Genomic DNA, 17279 nt, shown 5'->3' on the forward strand with positions numbered 1-17279 from the left:
TCCGGTTTCCTCCCACAGTCCAAAGACGTGCAGGTTAGGTGGATTGGTCGTGCTAAATTAGCCCTTAGTGACCAAAAAGGTTAGGAGGGGTTATTGGGTTACGGGGACAGGGTGGAAGTGAGGGCTTAAGTGGGTCGGTGCAGACTCGATGGGCTGAATGGCCTCCTTCTGCACTGTATGTTCTATGAAAGCCTGACATTTAAAGAGGAAAGAAGTTGCTGTCCTGGATGATTTGGTTTTGGAGAGGAGCTGCTTTGAGTTTGATTTGTGACGTGTTGAGAAAGTGGGTGGAAAAGAGCGTTTGAAGGATAAGAGCGGGAAGGTGAGAGAAACAGTGTCAGAGAAAAAAACGACATGCAGGCTGAGATAGTGCCCTGGTGGTGATGTGACAGGACTAGCAAAGCAGAGGTCCAGGTTAATACTCCCAGGTGCAGATCTCACCGCGGCAGCTGGTGGGATCAATAAATTTGGAATTAAAAGCTAATCTCCGCAATGGGGTTGCCCTAAAAACCCATTGGGTTCACTAATGGGGAAGGAAATCTGCCGTTCGTTTGTTTTTAAAAGTGCCCAATTCAATTTTCCAACTAAGGGGCAGTTTAGCGTGGCCAATCCACCTACCCTGCACATCTTTGGGTTGTGGGGGCGAAACCCACGCAGACACGGGGAGAATGTGCAAACTCCACACCGACAGTGACCCGGGGCCGGGATTCGAACCCGGGACCTTGGCGCCGTGAGGCAGCAGTGCTAACCACTGCACCTCCGTGCTGCCAAAATCTGCCGTTCTTACCCGGTGTGGCCCACGTGGGACACGTGGCTGGCTCTGACAAGGCTGAGAGAGCCACTCCGATCCTGCAGGCGACGCCCACTTCCCAGGAAAGAATAGAAGCAAAAAACGCTTCATGACCACTGGACGTTTTGAAAGGGATTCACAGCCAATTTGCAGACGAACTGCAACGTGATAATGAGCAGGTAATCTGTTTATGCGATGCTGACCGAGGGGTAAACGTTGGCCAGAACACCAGGAAGAACCCCCCCCCCCCCCATGGCACCTGTTACATTGATTGATTGATTTGATTTACTGTCACATGTACCGAAGTACGGTGAAAAGTATTTTTCTGCAGCCGAGGGAACGTACACCGTTCGTAAAACAATAATCAACAGAGAACATTGACAAATGGCCCATTGACAAGTGATGATTGGTTACAGTGCGGAACAAGGGGCCAAACAAAGCGAATACATGAGCAAGAGCAGCATAGGGTGTCGTGAATAGTGTTCTTACAGGGAACAGATCAGTCTGAGGGGGAGTCGTTGAGGAGTCTTGTAGCTGTGGGGAAGAAGCTGTTCCTATGTCTGGATGTGCGGGTCTTCAGACTTCTGTACCTTCTGCCTGATGGAGGGGTCTGGAAGAAGGCAATGCCTGGGTGGGAGGGGTCTCTGATAACGCTGTCTGCCTTCCTGAGGCAGTGGGAGGTGTAGACCGAATCAATGCAAGGGTGGCAAGCTTGTGTGATGCGTTGGGCTGAGTTCACCACACTCTGCAGTTTCTTGCGATCTTGGACCGAGCAGTTGCCAGACCAAGCTGTAACGCAGCCGGATAGGATGCTCTCTATGGCACATCTGTAGAAGTGTGTGAGAGTCGATGCAGACATGCCGAATTTCATCCTCCCCCACAGACAGATGGGGCCTCCGTTTAACGTCTCGTCCGAGATTCAGCACCGACAACGTTGTAGCACGCCCTGCGTACCGCACGGGGGTGCCAGCCTTGGTTTTGGTGCTGAAGTGGAGTGGGGCTTGCTTCAGGAGCAAGCGCTCCGAGTCGGAGTGTGCTGCCAATTGCGCCGCGGCTGTCACAGATCAAATAAAGAGATGAGATTTTTTCTGAGGTGGAGATGGTGAAAGGTTTACGTGGCCCTGGGTGTTATCTGTGCTCTGGGAAGTGTGTGAGAGAGAGGGTGAGAAGGTGCTCGGCCTCCCCAGCACACCGAATACATTGGAGTTGGGAGCTCCGAGTTCTGGACGCGGAACTTTAACTCTGTTTCTCTCTCCTCAGTTTTTCCAGCATTTTCTGTTTCTGTTTCTGATTTTCAGTTTTATTTTATTAATTGGAGTGGGGATCTTGTCTTATCTTTTTGCGTTGGATAGTGGGCAGCACGGTAGCATTGTGGTTAGCACAATTGCTTCACAGCTCCAGGGACCCAGGTTCGATTCCCCGCTGTGTCACTGTCTGTGCGGAGTCTGCACATTCTCCCTGTGTGTGCGTGGGTTTCCTCCGGGTGCTCCGGTTTCTTCCCACAGTCCAAAGATGTGCAGGTTAGGTGGATTGGCCATGCTACATTGCCCATAGTGTCTAAAATTGCCCTTAGTGTTGGGTGGAGTTACTGGGTGATGGGGATAGGGTGGAGGTGTTGACCTTGGGTAGGGTGCTCTTTCCAAGAGCCGCTGCAGACTCGATGGGCCGAATGGCCTCCTTCTGCACTGTAAATTCTGTTGAGTGGTGTTCTTTTGTGCAGTCAGGAAGTAGTTTGGTAACTCATTGACTTGGGTAGGTGGGCTGGTGTTGAACCCCGCGGAGGTTCACTGTGCCGACTTGGGTTTCTTGCTTTGCGGGCGTGATAAGAGTGTTGGCACCTCTCGGGTTGTGTGCGGACCAGCGGAGCAACATTCTGTTGCATTTTTGCATCTTCACAATTGTGTCCTTGCAAATAATCCTGCTCTCTTTAAAAAAAAATAAAAAAAAATAAAAAAAATTATTTCGTCTGCTGTCCTATAGCCGGTGTATCTCACTGGTGCACACGTTGCACTGGAGGATCTCTGCTACCTCGCCCAAATGGACAGCCTTTGCGCGTAGGCCGAGGAAATGAGTGTGGGGAGGCATTGAGGCAAAACTATCTCCTCAGCTTGGGGCATTTGCGTATGTTTGTAATTTCTGCCTTTTATATTGAGAATATTGCCGTTTCGGCGGATACTGACGGTTGATCTGGGATACGAATTTAACCAAAGCTGTTTTGTACAGGAGATGTGGTGGGGATTAATCTTATTATTCAAAACAGGACCACTTTAGCCGGCAGTGTTTTTGTGCGTTTTCAGTTTCCTTCCTCTTATCGCGCAAGTGCTTTCTCCTGTTCCTATCGCCTTGGTGCCATGGTAACCAGGCCATCAGTCAACTCGGCCCTGAGCTCCGCAGTTCCTTCCCCGAAACCTTTCCACCTCCCCCCCTTCTCCAAAATGCTCCTTAAAACCTAGCTCCTTCACTCCGCTTTTAGTCACCTGTCTGAATAGCTCCCGGGTGCCCGGTCGTTTCTGAGAACGATCCTGTGACCTGCTAAAGGCGCTATGCAAATGCAAGTTCCCGTCTCTGGCTGATTCTGGAGGACGGGTCCGCCAGTGCTGGATATTCTCCGCTACCTTCGTTGAGAGGGTTTACACTGTCACTGTGGCCAAGGCATTGCAAAGTGGAGGGCAGGGTTTTACACAGCAGCTCCTGTCTGCGCTGAGAACTCTCAGGATTCTTGCAGCTGTCATTTTTATTCAGTGATGTTTTGATGAGGAATTCTGTTACAGGGGCGAAGAATGGGTGTAAAGCTAGAAACTTTAAATTGCCTGGTTTTATTGCGTGTCTCGAAGGCCCCAGAGTCTTTCACCTACAGTGAATTGCTTTGAAGTGTGGCTTGTGTTGATGTGATAGGCAAACAAGCCTCCATAAACCACATTGATCTGAAGGAGCAATCTTTGTATTTTGGTGCCGTTATATCTTGGGAGGAAGCAACAGGACTTTATTGTCTCATCGAAGGACTGAGTGCTCCATGGGTCCCAAAGCAGATTCGTAATAGATAATGTAATTGAGTGAGGCTGAACCCTCGGAGGCGAGAGTACACATCCCAATCAGTTCTGGCAAATTAGTGTATGCCACCATCTACAAGTCACAAGATTGATGGAATACTCTCTGCTTCCTTGGATGAGTGCAGCTCCAACAACACTCAAGAAGGTCGACACCACCCAGGACAAAGCAGCCCCGCTTGATTGGCACCCCATCCACAAACATTCACTCCCCCCACCACCGACGCACAACGACAGACGTGTGTACCATCTACAAGATGCACTGCAGCAACTCACCGAGGCTCCTTCAGCAGCACCTTCCAAACCCACTAGCACTTCGAAGGCCAAGGGCAGCAAATGCATGGGAACATCACCACCTGCCAGCTCCCCTCGAAGTCCCTCACCATCCTTACTCGGAAGTGCATCGCCGTTCTTCCACCCTCAAACTCCTTTTCTGCCAGCACGGCGGGTGTACATACACCACATGGACTGCAGCAGTTCAAGAAGGCCGCATTAACTAAACCCCCCCCCCCCCCCCCCCCGCAAACCTAGGTGGACACTCGGGTAGGCTGCCGATTGCCGTTTGGTAGCCACACTGATTATGTTACTCAATGAATAATCCAGAGGCCTGGAATAATGACCTAAGGGTAGGAGTTCAAATTCCACCTTGGAGCCTGGGATATCTAAATTCAATTAATTAAAGCAATATGGACCAAATAGGTGCCACTGGATTATGATTTTTTTAATCATCTGGTTGTTAGCATTCTTTAGAGAAGGAAATCTGCCGTTCTTACCTGGTCTGGCCTAAATGTGACTCCAGGCCCGTAGCAATGAGGCTTAGCTGCCCTGTAAAATGGCCGAGCAAGCCACTCGCTTCAATTCAAGGTGACAGCTCATTACCACCTCACAGGCTATTGGGAATGGGCAATAAATGCTGGCTTAGCCTGCGATACCCACATCCCACTAATGGACAAAAGTGAAGGTCCTGACGCTGTGAGGAGGTCGACGAAAAATCTTGTCATTACAGACTGAATGAAAATCGCTTATTGTCACAAGTAGGCTTCAAATGAAGTTACTGTGAAAAGCCCCTAGTCGCCACATTGCAGCGCCTGTTCGGGGAGGCTGGTACGGGAATTGAACCGTGCTGCTGGCCTGCCTTGGTCTTCTTTCAAAGCCAGCGATTTAGCCCTGTGCTAAACCAGCCCCTAACTGGGGCAAACGCATTGAGATATTGTAGAATTCAGCATCCTTGAGGTCCGGCTTGCCCTCGCTGGACCAATATCTGATGACCTTGCAGATTCCCTGGGATCCGTTCAAGGACTTCAGCTTTTAAGCCAGTCCCTTTTACAAGCTGTAGATTTGAGGAATCGAGGTGCGGGCGGCAAAATGTAGAAGGCGTTTTACTCCTTCGAGGCACTGGCAATGAAAGAGTTTGAGCCGGGAGATTGTGGAACCGAAGACTGTTTCAATATCCGGTGACCAGGCGGCGGGGGCGGAGCAGGCATCTACCGCCTCCCGCTGGCACGGGGCCCCAGGAGGAGCCCGAGGAGATCCCGTCTGTCGATGATCCCGGTGGCGGGATCCAGGCAGGCCCTGGGTTGGTTGGTGGACCCGTGTCGCCCGCTGCACTCAGTGTGGTGGAGGATTTGGGCCTGGAGGGTGACTGTCCGAAGGCTGTCAGCCGCCCAGTGTCGGGAGCGGAGGGTGCACGAGACGCTCTGTAGCGGGGTGCGGGTCTCACTCGTGCCCGACACTGTGTCGCCCCTCACCCCCTCTGGGGGACTCCCGGAATTAGTGTTTGTGCCGTTTGGCCTTGTATATATTTTTTTACTGTTTTAATCAAAAGATATGGATATCGGGGAAACTGTTCTACCTATAGCATTCATGTTGTACAGAATTGTAGTTCAGGGCTTTGAAGAGAAGTAGATGTTAAGGGAGTGGCGAGGAAGAGCATTTAGCCCAGAAACTATTTCTCCCCGCCCCCCCCGATATTTTATTAATAAAATTTGTTCAACAGAGCTTCGAAATTTGCAGAGCACGGTGTGAAATCCTGAATCTTAAATAACGTTTTGCTTGCCTGCCAGACGAATCTGATTGGTGTACAAGGGAGGATGCTTATCGAATCAACACCTTTTTATTTCTTTATTGGCATCTCTGTGGATCTCACCAGCTGAATCAAAGATGTTTTATCTTTGGCTGGTCTCGAGGTTCCGAGCAGCATCCCTCCTTCCCGAGGCTCAATGTGTACGTGTACCTCCTGATATCATGACTCATACATACCAGCAAATTCCCAGACATAATCCCTGGTTTGCATTGGAGTAGAATTCCCAAATTAATCTTAGCATGACGGGATAAGAGAGGGCGGATAGTAAGATTTTTCTGCTCCTGCAGGCAACATAGTGGTTAGCACAGTTGCTTCACAGCTCCAGGGTCCCAGGTTCGATTCCCGGCTTGGCACTGTCTGTGCGGAGTCTGCACGTTCTCCCCGTGTCTGCGTGGGTTTCCTCCGGGTGCTCCGGTTTCCCCTCTCAGTCCAAAGATGTGCGGTTTAGGTGGATTGGCCACGCTAAATTGCCCCTTAATTGTGGGGGGGCGGGGGGAATAAGGGTTCTTTAAATTTATAAAAAACAAAGAACTTAGCCCCTCATAGGCCTCGGTTTTCTTCCGTAGATCTTCATTTGTTGTCCATACGGGCTACAAGTGAAGATGTGTGTCCAACTCAGCCTTGAATGTACTCAACGGTCCAGCCTCCAGTGCTCTCTGGGGGCCGGTTTAGCTCAGTTGGTTGGACGGCCAGTTCGTGATGTAGAGCAAGGCCTACAGCGCGGGTTCGATCCCCGTACCGGCTGAGGTTACTCAACCTGAGGTGTGGTGACCCTCCGGTTAAACCTCCGCCGGTCGGTGCAGCTCTCTGAGGAAGAGAATGTCAATAATTAATGACCCTCAAGAGTTGAAATTTCTCCTCATTAAATGGGCGGCCCCATATTTTGAAACTCTTGCCTCCTATTTCCAGATTTTCCCAGCGCGGGAAAGGCCCTCTCGGCGCCTAATCTGCTGAAATTATTGTGCGTGTCGATTGAGCTCCCCCCTGATGCCATCTTACAGTTGGGCATCTCTAAACTCCCACTGTGAAGGATGACTGAGGGGGTGTCTCTGGAACCCGCGCAAGTGGAGGAAATCTGAAAGTAAAAGCTCTCTCCCCCTTCAGACCCTCCCCCGACCTTGTGTTGTAACTGGATTGTTCTCTTTCCCCGTTGGGGAACGCTTGACCGAGAATTAATCGAGTCGTGTGACCGATTTAACAAAATAACCTGCTTACACGCTGGCTTGGATTCCGTTTTAATTCACTGATGTAAATTGAATCCTGCTGTTGCTGATTAAAGCTCGCTTAGACACAGCAAGCGAGCTGCTGATCAGTACATCGCGCAGAATGTTCATTCTGAAAGCTGTGTGTACATCCAGTGGGTGCGTGTGGGCAGGCGAAGGCCACTGCGTCACATGCTGCCCCTGGCCTACATTTGCATAGCCTGCGATTCATAATTGTGCCTCTAATTTCTTTGTGCCGGCGTAAACCTTTCTGGTTGAGGGGTGACCTGATAGAGGTCTACAAAATTATGAGCGGCATAGACAGAGTGGATAGTCAGAGGCTTTTCCCCAGGGTAGAGGGCTCAATTACTAGGGGACATAGGTTTAAGGTGCGAGGGGCAAGGTTTAGAGGAGATGTACGAGGCAAGTTTTTTACGCAGAGGGTAGTGGGTGCCTGGAACTCACTACTGGAGGAGGTGGTGGAAGCAGGAACGATAGTGACATTTAAGGGGCATCTTGACAAATACATGAATAGGATGGGAATAGAGGGATACGGACCCAGGAAGTGTAGAAGATTTTAGTTTAGTCGGGCAGCATGGCCGGCACAGGCTTGGAGGGCCAAAGGGCCTGTTCCTGTGCTGTACTTTTCTTTGTTTGTTTTGGAATGATTTCCACTGTACTTGCAACATGAATCCTGCTGTCCATTTGCATCCGAGATGGAATCAAATGGCCGTTACTTACTTTTAATTTTACCCGTGGGCAATTCCTGCGCCGTCTCTCCTTCAATATCTTGAAAGTTGTTCCTGATTTTACTAATTCTGGCTTCGCCTGACCATTGCTACTTGATTTAACTTCTCTCCTCCTCAACTTAACCTCGGTGGTCTAGAGGATGAGGCTTGGCGCTTCCTCTAGATTTCTCAGTTGGACAACAACAAACGTGCATTTGTGTGGCGCCTCTGAAATAGCAAAAGCCTTGAAAACAAAATTTGACTCCCAAGCCGAATCGCAAGAGATTGTGCCAGGTGCCGAAGAGCTTGGCCCAGGAGATGGGCCTTAAGGTTCGTCCTAAAGGAGGTCCGAGAGAGGGAGAGGTTCAGAGAGGCGATTCCAGTGCTTGGGGCCCAGTCAGCTGGAGGTGGCGACTAGCTCGACTTCCTTTTTTAAAAAAAATATATTTATTAAAGTTTTTTAACACAATTTTTCTCCCTTACAAACAATAACCCCCCCCCCCCCCCCCGCGTAACCAAATAACAAGAAATCGCACTGAGCAAGATATATACATGGCAAAATGGTATATTTACATAGCTTTGTACACTGGCTCTCGCCCGCACGTGCCAGTTTCCCCAGCCCTTCATGTTATCTCCTGCTCATCCACCCTCCCAAGCAATCCCCCATTACACCCCCCCCCCCCCCCCCAGGGTTGCTGCTGCTGCTGACCGACCTTCCTCTAACGCTCCGCGAGATAGTCTAGGAACGGTTGCCACCGCCTGTAGAACCCCTGCGCAGACCCTCTCAAGGCGAACTTAATCCTCTCCAGCTTTATGAACCCTGCCATATCATTTATCCAGGCCTCCACGCTGGGGGGCTTCGCCTCCGTCCACATTAGCAAGATCCTTCGCCGGGCTACTAGGGATGCAAAGGCCAGAATGCCGGCCTCTTTCGCCTCCTGCACTCCCGGCTCGTCCACTACTCCGAATAGTGCTAGCCCCCAGCTTGGCTTGACCCGGACTTTCACCACCTGAGATATTGCTCCCGCCACTCCTCTCCAGAACCCCTCCAGTGCCGGGCATGACCAAAACATATGGACATGGTTCGCCGGGCTCCCTGAGCACCTTCCACATCTGTCCTCTACCCCAAAGAACCTACTCAACCTCGCCCCCGTCAAGTGCGCTCTGTGGACCACCTTAAATTGTATCAGGCTGAGCCTGGCACACGAGGAGGAGGAATTAACCCTACCCAGGGCATCAGCCCACAGACCTTCCTCGATCTCCTCCCCCAGCTCCTCGTCCCATTTACCCTTCAGCTCCTCTACCAGCGCTTCCCCCTCTTCTTTCATCTGCTGGTATATCGCCGACACCTTGCCCTCCCCGACCCATACACCCGAGATCACTTAGCTCGACTTCCTTGAGTGTGGAAGATGGAGAGATGACCCGACCGAGATGTTTAGAATGTTGATGGATCAGTCGGGTAGAGACAGATGGTGGGGCACTTAAGAGTGATTGGGCGAAATCTGAGAGTGAAATCAGAAAGTCATTTTTCCGCACGCGCGAGAAATGTGCGCGCGCACACGAACAGAAATGCGAAGTTGTCTTTCCCGAATGAATGTCGGGAATTGCTGCAAGGGAAATAATGGTCTCCATACAGGTCTGATGTCCAAAATCTGGCACTGTCTGGTAGAGGACGTGCCGGATTTCAGATGCACCCGGATTTTGGATTACCCGCTGGTGGAACTGGCAGATTTTAGTCGGGAGCGCAGGAAGGGTTGAGGTTGGAGTGGAGGTTAATCTTGAAGCATTACAATGGGATTGGGCCTGAGATTGTGAACCAGAGCACCATAGAGTCTTGACAGAAAAAGGACACACTGATTCTATGAATGTTGTAACATTTTGGGGCCTATGTGTTATCCTATATTTTTGCTCCACTTGCCACAAAGTTCTAATGGCCATGGGACTCCATTGAAACTTTTTTAATGTGTGTGTGTACATGTGTACATGTGTACAAAGGGTTCAATCACTGTTCTGTGAGGTGGGTATTTTATTTAATTTTAAGCCCGGCTTGCTGGATTTTTGGGTCTTGGTCACGCTCGTGGTGGGGTCTCCCCCCCTCAATGCTCCCCAATGTCAAGGGGTAAGATTCGTCCACTCCTGCCGCAGTAGGAGGTGAAGTCTCTTGCCTGTGGTGCGATAACGATCTGCTTCTTCAAGCACCTTGTGTTGTGTAAACACTAGTGAATGCTGGTAGTTGAAGTGATAAAACTGAACCGTTTGCGAATGTTTGCTGTGCAGTAACTTCGATTAGAAGGGGGCAGCATCACTTCATTCGCCAGAACAAACTGCAGTGTAAGTGAAACCATCAGAGTATTCCTGGTTTGACTAACTCTCTGGCTTTGCGTGACCACTTGATTCAACTTCTCTCTTCCTCAACTTAAACTTCAGTGGTCTACATTATGAGGCTTGGCCCTTCCGTTAGATTCCTCGAGTGGGACACCAACGCTGTGCAATTATGTTGCGCCTTTGAAATAGTAAAACATTCAAAAATTGTTGAAAAATGAAATTTGACTCAAAGCCATGTCAAAGGATATCTGGGCAGAGGCCCAAGAGGTGGGCCTTTAAGGAGCATCTTAAGGAAAGGTAGCGAGGAATTCCAGTCCTTGGGGACCCAGCCAGCGGAAAGTGCCGCTGCTGATAGTGACTGCGATAAAATTGGGGATGTGCTAGGGCCAGAATTGGAGGAAAACCGAGATCTTGGAGGTTGGTAGGGCTGGAGGAGGCTACACGTGTATGGCTATGGAGGATGAGAATTTTAACCAAATCAGGAACTGTCGTAGGTCACTGAGCGCAGGTGATGGGTGAGTGGGACTTCACTGAATCCCTCAGTACAGAAGGAGGCCATTTGGCTCACCGAGTCTGCTCTGAAAGAGCACTCTACCCTTGATCTAAGTTGGAGTATAAACAGAGTTTTGGATGAGTTCAACTTTACAGAGTGTTCAAGGTTGGAGGCTGATCAGGAGACCCCCCCCCCCCCATGGAAGTGCATCATTTTATTTGCGGCGCGTAAGACCGTGTCCAAGAAAGTTGTTCATTCCACTAGGACTTCGAAGTCTTGGTGTTCACTCCGCATTCACACGAGGATCTCTGGCCGTAGCTCTTCGGAGTGAGAACCATGACTGACTTACATTTTAAATGAAGCATTTTCTAGCACTCATACGATCAACGCCAACTAGGTCGCTACAGCTCCTCGATAACCAGCTCGGGCCATTCCGAGAGTGGACTGCACTGTCTCAAGCAGCAGAGCAATGGGTCCTAGGTGAATGCTGAAGAATTACATGGCCACTTACCACAATGGGTGAGGGGGTTTTAGTTACTAAACATAATTGTTTTTGAACAGGAGAAGACCATTCGGCCCTTCGAGCCTGCTCCACCATTCATTATGATCGTGGCTGATTGCCCAATTCGGTAACCTGTTCCCACTTTTCCCCCTTATGCTTTGATCTCTTTAGTCCCAAGGGGATATAATCTTCTTCTTGAAAACATAAGATGTTTTGGCCTCAACTGCCTTCTGTTGAAGCGAATTCCACAGGCTCCCCACTCTCTGGGTGAACAGGTTTGTTCTTACCTCGGTCTTAAATGGTTACCCCCGTTTGCTCCATCTGTGACCCCTGGTGCCTGCCATCCAGAACATCCTTCCTTGCATCTACCCTGTCTGGCCCTGTTAGAATTCTTAGAATGTTATAGGTGTCTGAGATTCCTCTGAACTTCAGAAAATCTAATCCTTTTCTACCCTTTTTTTCTTTTATTTTTAACATAAATTTAGAGTACCTGATTCTTTTTTTTCCCCCCAATTAAGGGGCAATTTGGCGCGGCCAGTCCATCTACCCTGCACATATATCGGTTGTGGGAGTGAGACCCACGCAAACACGGGGAGAACGTGCAAACCCCACACGGGACAGTGACCCGGGGCCGGGATCGATCTCGGGTCCTCAGTGGCGTGAGGCAGCAGTGCTAACCACTGCGCTACGGTGCCGCCCTCAGCGAATATAATGCGAACTGACTTAGTCTCTCCTCCTATGTCAGTCCCTCCATCCCACGGATCAGTCTGGTCAACCTTTGCTTCACTGCCTCGATAGCAAGAACATCTTTCACTGTGTCTCTACAGTGCAGAAAGAGGCCATTCGGCCCCTCGTGTCTGCACCGACCCTACGAAAGAGCACCCCCACCCAGGCACTTTCCCCCGCCCTATCCCCGTAATACCACCTAACCTTCCTCAGATAAGGAGACCAAAACTGCACACTATTCCAAGTGTGGCCTCACCAAGGCCCTGTATAATTGCTGCGAGACATCCCTGCTCCTGTACTCGAATCCTCTCCCCATGAAGGCCAATGTACCATTTGCCGTCTTTACAGCCTGCTGCAGCCGCACGCTTATTTTCAGTGACTGGTCTATGAGGACACCCAGGTCTTGTTGCACATTCCCCTCTCTCAATCTGTAGCCATTCAGATAGTCTGCCTTCCTGATTTTGCTACCATGGTGGATAACCTCACATTTCTCCAAATTAAACTGCGTCTGCCATGCATTTGCCCACTCACTCAACTTGTCCAAATCACAGTGAAGGATCTCTGCACCCTCCCACCCAGCTTTCTGTCATCTGAAAATTTGGAGATATTACATTTAATTCCTTCATCTAAATCATCAATGTATATTGTGAACAGCTGGGGTCCCAGCACCGATCCCTTCTGTACCCCACTAGTCACTGCCTGCCATTTGGAAAATTGTTTGTTCCTGCTCTTTGTTCCTTGTCTGCCAAGCAGCTTGCTGCTCACTAGGAATCGGAGACTATTGTGATTGCAAAAGGATGTTGGGTGGGCACTTGAGGGCAATAAACCTGCAGGGCTACAGGGATAGAGCGGGAGAATGAGGCCGACTGGATTGCTCTCCAGAAGACCAGCATGGACTCCAATGGGCCGAATGGCCAGCACCTGTGCCACAATGAGTTAAATGAGTGAATATCAATTGTGTGGTTGGACAGCACTTGCTGAGCATTAGTGTGTTAAGAATGACACTAACAACCAATTTAAGATTACCCGTAGTTGAGCTGACAGAGTGGTTCACTTACGTTTGCTAGGAGCTACATATATTCATGCTCGGGGACCTGTCCTCTGCAGCCAAAAGGAACATGTCCAGGCCTTCCGCTCTTTTTGAATTAAACAAAAGCGTGGAATTTGATAGCTCCCTGGGGCATTCTCCATGGCAACACCTCAACCAATCAGAGTCGGCTTGTAACCCTCTGCACCCTTTTCCCGTGCAGTATAAACTGATGCTCCCTTTGAAATTTGGCATTCTTGCGTCTGTCCTGAAATAGTGCAAGATTAAAAGCTTCGGCAGCATGTCTTTTTTTCCCCCCCCGCGATAAATCTTTCAGTTTTTGTGATTAATGATTGTGAGAGAATTGACACAGTGTGTGTTTATATTGGTAATATGACCGTTAATTTTATTTTACTTTCAGTATGCAGTGGTATGGATATCAGAAATCACGTGGGCGATCTTCGGCAGCTGGAGAACTGCACCATAATAGAGGGCTACCTGCAGATCCTGCTCATCTTCAACGGAAAAGCGGAAGACTTCCGCGCCCTCCGATTCCCAAAGCTGACGGTCATCACCGATTACCTGCTGCTGTACCGCGTCTACGGGCTGGAGACGCTGAGGGACCTCTTCCCGAACCTCGCCGTCATCCGCGGGATCAACCTGTTTTTCAACTACGCCTTGGTCATCTTCGAAATGATTCACTTGAAGGAGATCGGGCTGTACAGCCTCCAGAATATCACCCGGGGCGCCGTTCGAATCGAGAAGAACCACGACCTCTGCTACCTGTCCACCGTTGACTGGTCCCTTATCCTGGACCCTGTGGAGAATAACTACATCGATCGGAATAAGCAGCAGAGCGAGTGCGGAGACGTCTGCCCGGGAACCATGGAGGACCGGCCACTTTGTGCAAAGACCGGTGTGAACAACCAGTACAATTACCGCTGCTGGAATGCTAACCACTGCCAGAAAGGTAGGGCTGACCCCTGACCTTTCACCTGATGAACTAGTGAAAGGTTTGAATCTTGAGTAGCAGAGATTTTGCATCTTCCCGTGAGTGTGTCCTTCCTTCCTCTGTGGGTGGGGGTGTGTGTCTGTGTGTGTGTGTATGGTGTGTGGGGGTTGGGGGGGGGGGTTGTGGGGGGGGGGGGGTTGTGAGGGTTATTGCTGGGTTGGGGGGCTGGGGGGGTTGTGGGTGGGGTGTGTGTGGGGGGGTGGGGTGTGTGTGGGGGGGTGGGGTGTGTGTGGGGGGGTGGGGTGTGTGTGGGGGGGTGGGGTGTGTGTGGGGGGGTGGGGTGTGTGTGGGGGGGTGGGGTGTGTGTGGGGGGGTGGGGTGTGTGTGTGGGGGGGTGGGGTGTGTGTGTGGGGGGGTGGGGTGTGTGTGTGGGGGGGTGGGGTGTGTGTGTGGGGGGGTGGGGTGTGTGTGGGGGGGTGGGGTGTGTGGGGGGGTGGGGTGTGTGTGTGGGGGGGGGTGGGGTGTGTGTGGGGGGGGTGGGGTGTGTGTGGGGGGGGTGGGGTGTGTGTGTGGGGGGGTGGGGTGTGTGTGGGGGGTGGGGTGTGTGTGTGGGGGGGTGGTGTGTGTGTGGGGGGGTGGGGTGTGTGTGTGGGGGGGGTGGGGTGTGTGTGTGGGGGGGTGGGGTGTGTGTGTGGGGGGGTGGGGTGAGGGGGTGGGGTGTGTGTGTGGGGGGGTGGGGTGTGTGTGTGGGGGGGTGGGGTGTGTGTGTGGGGGGGTGGGGTGTGTGTGTGGGGGGGTGGGGTGTGTGTGTGGGGGGGTGGGGTGTGTGTGTGGGGGGGGTGGGGTGTGTGTGTGGGGGGGGTGGGGTGTGTGTGTGGGGGGGTGGGGTGTGTGTGTGGGGGGGTGGGGTGTGTGTGTGGGGGGGTGGGGTGTGTGTGTGGGGGGGTGGGGTGTGTGTGTGTGGGGGGGTGTGTGTGTGTGGGGGGGTGTGTGTGTGTGGGGGGGGTGTGTGTGGGGGGGGGTGTGTGTGGGGGGGGTGTGTGTGTGGGGGGGCGTGTGTGTGTGGGGGTGTGTGTGGGGGGGTGGGGGGGTGTGGGTGTGTGTGGGGGGGGGGTTGTGAGGGTTATTGCTGGGTTGGGGGGCTGGGGGGGTTGTGGGTGGGGTGTGTGTGTGGGGGGGTGGGGTGTGTGTGTGGGGGGGTGGGGTGTGTGTGTGGGGGGGTGGGGTGTGTGTGTGGGGGGGTGGGGTGTGTGTGTGGGGGGGGGGTGGGGTGTGTGTGTGGGGGGGGGTGGGGTGTGTGTGTGGGGGGGTGGGGTGTGTGTGGGGGGTTTAGGGCAGCACGGTAGCACAAGTGATTAGCACTGTGGCTTCACAGCGCCAGGGTCCCAGGTTCGATTCCCCGCTGGGTCACTGTCTGTGCGGAGTTTGCACATTCTCCCCGTGTCCGCGTGGGTTTCCTCCGGGTGCTCCGGTTTCCTCCCACAGTCCAAAGACGTGCAGGTTAGGTGGATTGGCCATGCTAAATTACCCGTAGTGTCCATAAGGGTTGGGAGGGGTTATTGGGTTGCGGGGATAAGGTGGAAGTGAGGGATTAATGTGGGTCGGTGCAGACTCGATGGGCCGAATGGCCTCCTTCTGCACTGTATGTTCTATGTAATCTAGTGGGGGGGGGTGGGGTGTGTGTGTGGTGTGTGTGTGTGGGGGGGGGGGGGGGGTGTGTGTGGGGAGGGGGGGTGTGTGTGTGGGGGGGGTGTGTGTGTGGGGGGGGGGGGTGTGTGTGGGGGGGGGGGTGTGTGTGTGGGGGGGGGTGTGTGTGGGGGGGGGGTGTGTGGGGGGGGGGGGTGGGGGTGTGGGGGGGGGTGTGTGGGTGTGTGTGTGTGTGTGGGTGGGTGTGTGTGTGTGTGGGGGGGGGTGTGGGGGGTGTGTGTGTGGGGGGTGTGTGTGTGGGGGGTGTGTGTGTGGGGGGGGGTGTGTGTGTGGGGGGGGGTGTGTGTGGGGGGGGGTGTGTGTGGGGGGGGGTGTGTGTGGGGGGGGGTGTGTGTGTGGGGGGTGTGTGTGTGGGGGGTGTGTGTGTGGGGGGGGTGTGTGTGGGGGGGGGTGGGATGTGTGTGTGGGGGGGGGTGGGATGTGTGTGTGGGGGTGGGGTGGGGTGTGGGGGTGGGGGGTGTGGGTGGGGGCGTGTGTGTGTAGGTGGGGGGGTATGTGTGTGGTGTGTGTTTGCATGGGGGAGTGTTTGTGGGAGGGGGTGTAGGGGTGGTGTGTGTGTCTGTGGGTGTGGATGTGTGTGTGGGTGGGGATGTGTGTGTGGGTGGGATTGTGTGTGGGTGAGTGTGTGTGTAGGTGTGGGGGATGTGTGTGGGGGTGGGGGGTGTGTCTGGGTGGGAGGGGTGTTTCTGGGTGGGGGGTGGGTGGAGGGGTGTGGGGGGGTCTGTGGGGATGGGGGAGTGGGGGTGTGTGTGGGGGTGTGTGTGGGGGTGTGTGTGGGGGTGTGTGTGGGGGTGTGTGTGGGGGTGTGTGTGGGGGTGTGTGTGGGGGTGTGTGTGGGGGTGTGTGTGGGGGTGTGTGTGGGGGTGTGTGTGGGGGTGTGTGTGGGGGTGTGTGTGGGGGTGGGTGTGGGGGTGGGTGTGGGGGTGGGTGTGGGGGTGGGTGTGGGGGGGGGTGGGTGTGTGTGGGGGTGGGTGTGTGTGGGGGTGGGTGTGTGTGGGGGTGGGTGTGTGTGGGGGTGGGTGTGTGTGGGGGTGGGGGTGTGGGGTGAGTGGGGGTGGGGTGAGTGGGGGTGGGGTGAGTGGGGGTGGGGGATGTGTGTGTGTAGGTGTGGGGGATGTGTGTGTGTGTAGGTGTGGGGGATGTGTGTGTGTGTAGGTGTGGGGGATGTGTGTGTGTGTAGGTGTGGGGGATGTGTGTGTGTGTAGGTGTGGGGGATGTGTGTGTGTGTAGGTGTGGGGGATGTGTGTGTGTGTAGGTGTGGGGGATGTGTGTGTGTGTAGGTGTGGGGGATGTGTGTGTGTGTAGGTGTGGGGGATGTGTGTGTGTGTAGGTGTGGGGGATGTGTGTGTGTGTAGGTGTGGGGGATGTGTGTGTGTGTAGGTGTGGGGGGCGGTGGGGGGGTGTCTGGGTGGGAGGGGTGTTTCTGGGTGGGGGGTGGGTGGGGGTGTGTGTGGTGGTGTGGGGGGGGTCTGGTGTGGGGGGGGGGTGTCTGTTGTGGGGGGGGTCTGTTGTGGGGGGGTCTGTTGTGGGGGGGGTCTGTTGTGGGGGGGTCTGTTGTGGGGGGGGTCTGTTGTGGGGGGGGTCTGTTGTGGGGGGGGTCTGGTGTGGGGGTGTGTGTGTGTGTGTGGGGGGGGTGTGTGGGGTGTGTGTGTGGGGGGGGTGTGTGGGGTGTGTGTGTGGGGGGGGGGGGTGTGTGG

The 17279-nt window shown here is 53.3% G+C and overlaps 1 protein-coding gene across 1 annotated transcript in view; it reads left to right on the top strand.

Moving 5' to 3' along the window:
- igf1ra (insulin-like growth factor 1a receptor) overlaps positions 1 to 17279 on the top strand; it is a 253285-nt gene that overhangs the window by 23005 nt on the left and 213001 nt on the right. The window contains exon 3 of the mRNA XM_072492764.1: positions 13345 to 13893. Coding sequence (XP_072348865.1) covers positions 13345 to 13893 — 549 coding nt within the window. The remainder of the gene's footprint in view (positions 1 to 13344; positions 13894 to 17279) is intronic.

Source organism: Scyliorhinus torazame, chromosome 30, assembly GCF_047496885.1.
Source record: "Scyliorhinus torazame isolate Kashiwa2021f chromosome 30, sScyTor2.1, whole genome shotgun sequence".
Lineage (NCBI taxonomy): Eukaryota > Metazoa > Chordata > Chondrichthyes > Carcharhiniformes > Scyliorhinidae > Scyliorhinus > Scyliorhinus torazame.